The sequence below is a fragment of the Cebus imitator genome, unplaced genomic scaffold (assembly GCF_001604975.1).
Source record: "Cebus imitator isolate Cc_AM_T3 unplaced genomic scaffold, Cebus_imitator-1.0 Scaffold317, whole genome shotgun sequence".
Taxonomy (NCBI): Eukaryota; Metazoa; Chordata; class Mammalia; order Primates; family Cebidae; genus Cebus; species Cebus imitator.
In genome coordinates this window covers 2,023,935-2,030,451 of record NW_016107632.1, presented here as the reverse complement: position 1 = coordinate 2,030,451, position 6,517 = coordinate 2,023,935, and the positions used below count along the sequence as shown (strand labels likewise).

Sequence of the window (6,517 nt, the reverse complement as noted above, 5' to 3'; positions counted from 1 at the left end):
TCCCATGCTCTGCCTAGGACACCTTCAGTGAAAGGTTTTTCACTCTCCCAGATTGGGAGGCTACATATTGAGTATTTTCTTAACTTATGGCAGTAGAAAGGGCTTGGGTTTTAGAGCTGGACAGACCTCAGTGAAATCCATCCTGACCCTCAAATAGTGGCAACACCCCCTCTTTTTATTTTATTTTATTTATTTTTTTCTTTTTTGATATTTTTTTCTTAGGAAGACCTCACTCAAAACACCCCCTCAACACAGAGATGACATAGATGAACTGACTCCCACAGTACAAGAATCACAAAACACTGGTCTCCTTTGCATCATAGGAGCTAACAGCGTATGGTGTTGGCGTTTCACATGGATGCCATTTGCTTCTCACGACAGACAGGTGAGTTAGGTATTACTATATTCATGTCACCAGTAATCAAATGGAACCCCAGAGGTTAAGTGACTAATCTCAAAATGGTGTAGCAGGAATTTGAACCCAAGAATTTCACTCCAGTCCCTAATAGTCACTGAACAGAAAATACAAATTTTGCCCCAGAATCTGGTCATTTCAGCCAAATGGGGCAACCCCATCCTTCATAAAGGTGAGTCTTGCATCAAGCAGGTTTCAGCACAAAGATTTGCCACCAGCTGCTTAAAGCTTACCCGTATTCTCAAACAGACCCACTCCTGCCAAGCCCCCATCACCTCTCCTACCGAGCACGCAAGAAACCAGTGAGGAGTCGGTCAGTTCCCCAAGAATAACAAAGCTCATGAAAAATACTTCAAGTTACTATCAGACAATGTTGTTTATTATTTCACAAAAGTTAGAGACCAAGGTCACAGTGCCTTTAAACCCCTCCCTCCCCACCCACGTACCGCTCAAAAACCACCCCCACCCAGCTATAAAAACAAAAAAACACAACAAAAATATTGCAGTTGAGGCTGAGCTGGGAACACAGTGGCTCCAGCAAAAATAAGACAGAAACACAAGACACAACATCTTTTCAGGTTTATGTAAAAATTGCCATGGCCCACAGGGAAAGTGATCAAAGCAGTCATGGCCATGTCAACAAGGATACTTCAAATTCATGGCTTCTGGAGGTTTGAGACAGCTGCCACTTCTGGGGCATCTTCTGGGCTCTGCTGCAGGAACTGAGGATGCTGAAGGGCAGGGATAGACCCCTTGCCCCACTCTGAAGTTTAGGCCATTGGCTGGATGTGCTTTTCATTGGGGAAGGCCTCATAGGTTCCTTCCTCCTTTCCAGAGAGAGGGACACAGTGAGAGGGCTGGAGGCCCCAAAAGCCTCCAGTGCCCAAGATAAGGAAGCCAGCCAAGAGATTTCCCTCTCTAGAAAGAAGGCCTTCCACTGGACACAGTTCATAGCTCTGGGAGCCAGCAGGCCTGCATTCACATGGCATAAAGCCCTACAGCAACTGTCGCCACCAGAAAGCTGAGTGTAAGGACCCAACGGAGAAGTGAAGCCTGGGAGCTGGTGTTGAGCGGGGGCTTCCCTCTGGGAGTCTCCACCGTGGTAGAGTCTGAAAGAGGAAACGGGGCAAGGTCAATAACAGGTGGGCGTGCATGGGGTGTCTGATGTCACAGAAAAGCAAAGCAGAGTGGCCTCAGTGTCTGTGGTACAGTCCCTGCCCAACACCAGGGTTTTGCAAGACCACAAACAGGCGTCGCTCTAGCCACTGCTTGAATACCTTCAAAGATGGGTGGCTTACTACTTCTCCAAGCTGTCTGTTCTGTGTGTAGCCAAGCCACATTGTGAAAACGTTCTTGGACCCAGGCATGCTTTTCAGACTTCTGCCTGCTACCTATCCTCTCCTTAAACTTGGCCAGTGATGAGGTCTGAACTGTAAATCTTCATCTTGGACTCACAAATTTTCTTTTTCTTTTTTTTTTTTTTTTTTAGACGGAGTCTCCCTCTGTCACCCAGGCTGGAGTGCAGTGGCATGATCCCAGCCCACTGCAACCTCTACCTCCCTGGTTCAAGCAATTCCCCTGCCTCAGCCTCCTGAGTAACTGGGATTACAGGCGCATGCCACCACGCCCAGCTAATTTTTTTGTATTTGTAGTGGAAATGGGGTTTCCCCATGTTGGTCAGGCTGGTCTTGAACTCCTGACCTTGTGGTCCGCCTTGCCTCAGCCTCCCAAGATGTGGGATTACAGCCGTGAGCCACTGTGCCCAGCCAGACTCACACATTTTCTAAGCATGGTGAACGGGGCAGGAGCTTTGTCCTCAGAGACCCCCTTGAGGGTATACTAGGGCTACCATCCCCACCCCCGAGCCAGGATACCACATTTTGCGAACTGCTGCATTAGGGTGACGTCTCCCTACCCCACCAGGTAGCCAAGCCCACTGGGGCTACAACCCCTCCCAGTAGAGGGATCCGTGTGGTCTGGCACAACTGAGAAAGCCGCAGGCCTGGCAGGTTAGGGTGGCATGGGAGGGGAGGCCTAACCGACCAGGAGGCAGCTAAGCTTTATCCTTTTATTGCTACCGATCCCAAAGCCACACTCCCTCCCTCCATGTTTTAGGCTTAGCGAAGGTACATTTTATGGAGGGCCTTGGTATTTTTGGAAGTTTCCCAGATGTTTTCACTACAGCCAGCCTCGATCGCTCTCAGGCACACGAGGGAGGAGCTCACGAACAACAAGACTCAGTAGGGACTTCTGCCTCTGATGGGTTCATAGCTGGATAAATGTCCCCACTCCCTGGCCCACATCAGGGTAGCAAAGGAGTCTAAATTAAGGGGCAGGAGTTTCCCATGACTTCTGAGGGGTTCTTGTGCACTTCTAAGCCAATGAGCTAGAAGTAGCTGAACCTCACTGGATTTTTCCAGGTGGGGAAACTGAGGTGGGGGAAGTCTCATGGCTTGCCCAGAGCTACACACTGAAGGTTGATCCTAGGTCCTTTTGCCTGCACTCCACTTCTCATACAAAACAATTCAGGCGGCCAGGCGTGGTGGCTCACGCCTGTAATCCCAGCACTTTGGGAGGCCAAGGTGGGCAGATCACCTGAAGTCAGAAGTTCGAGACCAGCCTGGCCCAACACGGTGAAACCCCATCTTCACTAAAAATGCCAACAAAAAAATTAGCCAGGCATGGTGGTGGGCACCTGTAATTACAGCTACTCAAAAGGCTGAGGGTGCAGTGAGCCCAGATTGTGTCATTGCACTCCAGCCTGGGCAATTAGAACAAAACTCCGTCTCAAAAAAAAAAAAAAAAATTCAGTCTGTGCATAGTGGTTCTTGTCTGAAATTGCAGCACTTTGGGAGGCAGAGGCAGGATTGCTTGAAGTCAAGTGTTCAAAACCAGCCTGGGCAACACATGGATACCTTGTCCTTACAGGGGAGGGGTGCAGGGGGGAGGTGGCAGAAAACAATACCCACCACACCAAACATTCAGAAAACAGAAGAGTAGAGATACTAGAGTCAGACAGCCAGGGCACGTCCCTCTCCATCTGTAGCCCAGAGGAAATGCCCCTCCCTGGATGCTCTCACCTTGCACTTTGTTGCTGGCCCTCTGGCGAAGCCCTGGTGCCTGTGAGGGGCTCTGATCCTTGGTGTCATGAGTCAGCAGCTCCTGCAACTCCTCAAAGAGCTAAAAGACAAAAGACACACATGCCTATCTCAGCAAGAGATGCTGCTAGGTCCCAGCTGTAGGTAGGACCTTATGTTATGTTAGGAAATACTTTGGAAATAACAAGATGGTAAGAAAAATGTTGCATATTCATGTCCCTTCCACCCACCTTCAGAGGTAAGCTATTCCAAGCTCAGTTGGCTCGCATGCCTGCTCCTGCCCTCCCCACCGATAACAATGATCCTGGATTTAGAGTTCACTGTGGCCACATGTGCCCTCAGCCTGTTTCTCCATGCAAAAGGCTGCATTGCTTGTTTTGAAATAATATTAAACGGCATCCTAGTACATGCACTCTTCTGTGGCTGCTTTCTCCTCTTGAGTTTAGATTTGTGAAATTCAGCTTTGGTGGGTGATAACAGGGATAATAATGGTACCTACATCTTCGGTACCATGAATGGTATTTGTCAGTCTTGCAGATGAGGAAAGTACAGGTTAAGTGCTTTGCCCAAGGACCTACCCAGAGGTCAGGTACCAAGAGCTGTAACTTTTTTTTTTTCTTGAGACATAGTCTCCCACTGTTGCCCAGGCTGGAGTGCAATGGCATGATCTCGGCTCACTGCAACGGCATGATCTCGGCTCACTGCAACCTCCGCTTCTTGGGTTCAAGTGATTCTCCTGCCTCAGCCTCCCAAGTAGCTGGGATTATAGGCATGGGCCACCATGCCCAGCTAATTTTTATATTTTCAGTAGAGACAGGGTTTTACCATGTTGGCCAGGCTGGTCTCGAACTCCTGACCACGTGATGCACCCGCCTCGGCCTCCTAAAGTGCCGGGATTACAGATGTGAGCCACCGTGCCCGGCCCAGTTTTGTTGTTGTTTTTTGAGACAGAGCCTTGCTCTGTTGCTGTTGCCTAGGCTGGAGTGCAGTAGCACAATCAGGGCTTATTACAACCTTGACCTCCTGGGCTCAAGCAACCCTCCCACTTCAGCCTCCCAAGTAGTTGGGACAACAGGCGCACGCTACTATCCCTGGCTCATTTTTTCTTTTTTTTTTTGACAGGGTCTCACTGTGTTACCAGGGCTGGTCTCAAACTCCCAGACTCAAGCTATCTCCTGCTTTGGCCTCCCAAATTGTTAGTATTACAGGCGTGAGCCTGAGAACCAGTTCTGACTCCAAATCCCTGTAATTTTAATTTTTTTTTTTTTTTTTTAATAGAGACAGGGTCTCGCCGTGTTGCTCAGGCTGGTCTGAAATTCCTGAGCTCAAGCAATACGCCTGCCTTGGCTTCCCAACATGCTGCGATGACAGGTGTGAGCCACTGCCTTTTCTTTTGACTACACTTCTCTGAAAAACACAGATTTTCTTGGAGGACTGATTGGATTTTCTGAGCGGAGAGGGTGGAAAGGAAAGGCCTTATTCCATAATCGGGGCCAGGACTAGAATCTTCTGCAATACAAGGCTAGGAGTAGGGAGCCAGGAGGGCATGAGCCCAAGACTCAGGCCCCATGGCACCTCCAGAGGTTGGCAGAGAGACAGGCTCTATGACATCTGGTTAGAAGAAGCCCCTCACCCCTCCACCTCTGCTCCAGATTCTTCCAGGCTTCACCCAAACCCCACCTTCCCCCTGGATTTGAGGCACTTGTAGAGAGAGGTAAACCTCTCTGGCTAGCAGGCTGGGAGTCCCTGGAAGGCAGAGGCCACCTGTAACCCTGGGAGTGCCAACCTGGCTACACACTAGTGCACATACAACTTCTACGTTGCCACAGAGAGCTATAACTGATTCTCATGTCCCATCATGACAGTAGTGAATGTCTGAGGGCTTTCTCTGTGCCAGACACTGCTGTGGGGACTTTCACTGCTGTAAACTCACTCAAGCCTTACAAGTCTAAGATGTAGGTACCATTATTATCCCTTGTTTACAGGTAGGGAAACTGAAGAACAGAGAAATTAAGGCATTTGCCCAAGATCACCCAGCTAGTAAGTGGCAGTCCTGGAACCCTGCTTCCGTGTGTTAACCGTGACCCTCCCCTCCCACAGCACTCTCCCCTACAATGAGAAGGGTCCCTTGGAGGAACAGCTCGGGGAGGCAGAAGCTGCCCCAGGCTGCCCGACCCTCACCTGGATGTTGAGCAGGAACGCCGTCTTGGCCTCTTCCATCACCCGCTGCCTGACTGCGGGAGTCATCTCCAGAGAGTTCATGCGGGAGCGGTAGAGCTGCTTGAACTTGGTGGCACTGTCGATGTTGGGGAAGGTGAAGAAGGCCAGGCCCTCGCCAGAGTTGGGCAGGTCCAGGGCTTTCTGAGCAATCTTCTTGAGCACCTGGCCCCCAGACAGGTCACCCAGGTAGCGGGTATAGGCGTGGGCCACCAGTAGCTCGGGCTCTGCACGCCCCACCTCGTGGAGCCGCTTCACATAGCGCTGCATGGCCGGTGTGTAGGGGATCACCTCCTGCCAGCGGGGCCCATACCAGAAGGCCAGGTCCTGCTCCAGAGCGGCCTTGCGGTGCAGCTCTTCTGGGAAGTAGAGAGGGGCGAACACTGGGCTCTCCTTGTTGCGCTCAATCTCCTCCTCCAGGGCCACGTAGATGTGGTGCAGGGAGGCCAGCACCAGCTGAAAGCAGAGCAAGCAGGTCGGGCCACCAGCCACATAGAAGACCCCCACCTCCATCCGTCCCCTCCACTCCTGCCTTTGAGGCCCTCATCACTTCCTAGCTGGGCTCTGATTCCTTCTGCCACCCCTCACTACAATCCTCTTCACACAGCAGCCAGAGGGATTTTTACAAGAGAAAAAGACGACCGTGCGCTTTCTCAGCCTACAACCCTTTACCCCATTGAGCAAAACAAGCAGCCTAATTGAGTCCTTATATAAAGATTCAGCAAACTGGCCCGGTGCGGTGGCTTATATCCCTGTAATCCCTGCACTTTGGGAGGCTATGGTGGGA

The 6,517-nt window shown here is 50.7% G+C and overlaps 1 protein-coding gene across 1 annotated transcript in view; it reads right to left on the bottom strand.

Annotated features, from left to right (window-relative positions):
• Positions 1-772: 772 nt before the first annotated feature.
• Positions 773-6,517, bottom strand: part of HMOX1 (heme oxygenase 1) — a 13,139-nt gene continuing 7,394 nt past the window's right edge. The window contains exons 4-6 of the mRNA XM_017504023.2: positions 5,695-6,186; positions 3,496-3,595; positions 773-1,524 (exon numbers count right to left, since the gene is read on the bottom strand). Coding sequence (XP_017359512.1) covers positions 1,394-1,524; positions 3,496-3,595; positions 5,695-6,186 — 723 coding nt within the window. The 3' untranslated portion in view covers positions 773-1,393. The remainder of the gene's footprint in view (positions 1,525-3,495; positions 3,596-5,694; positions 6,187-6,517) is intronic.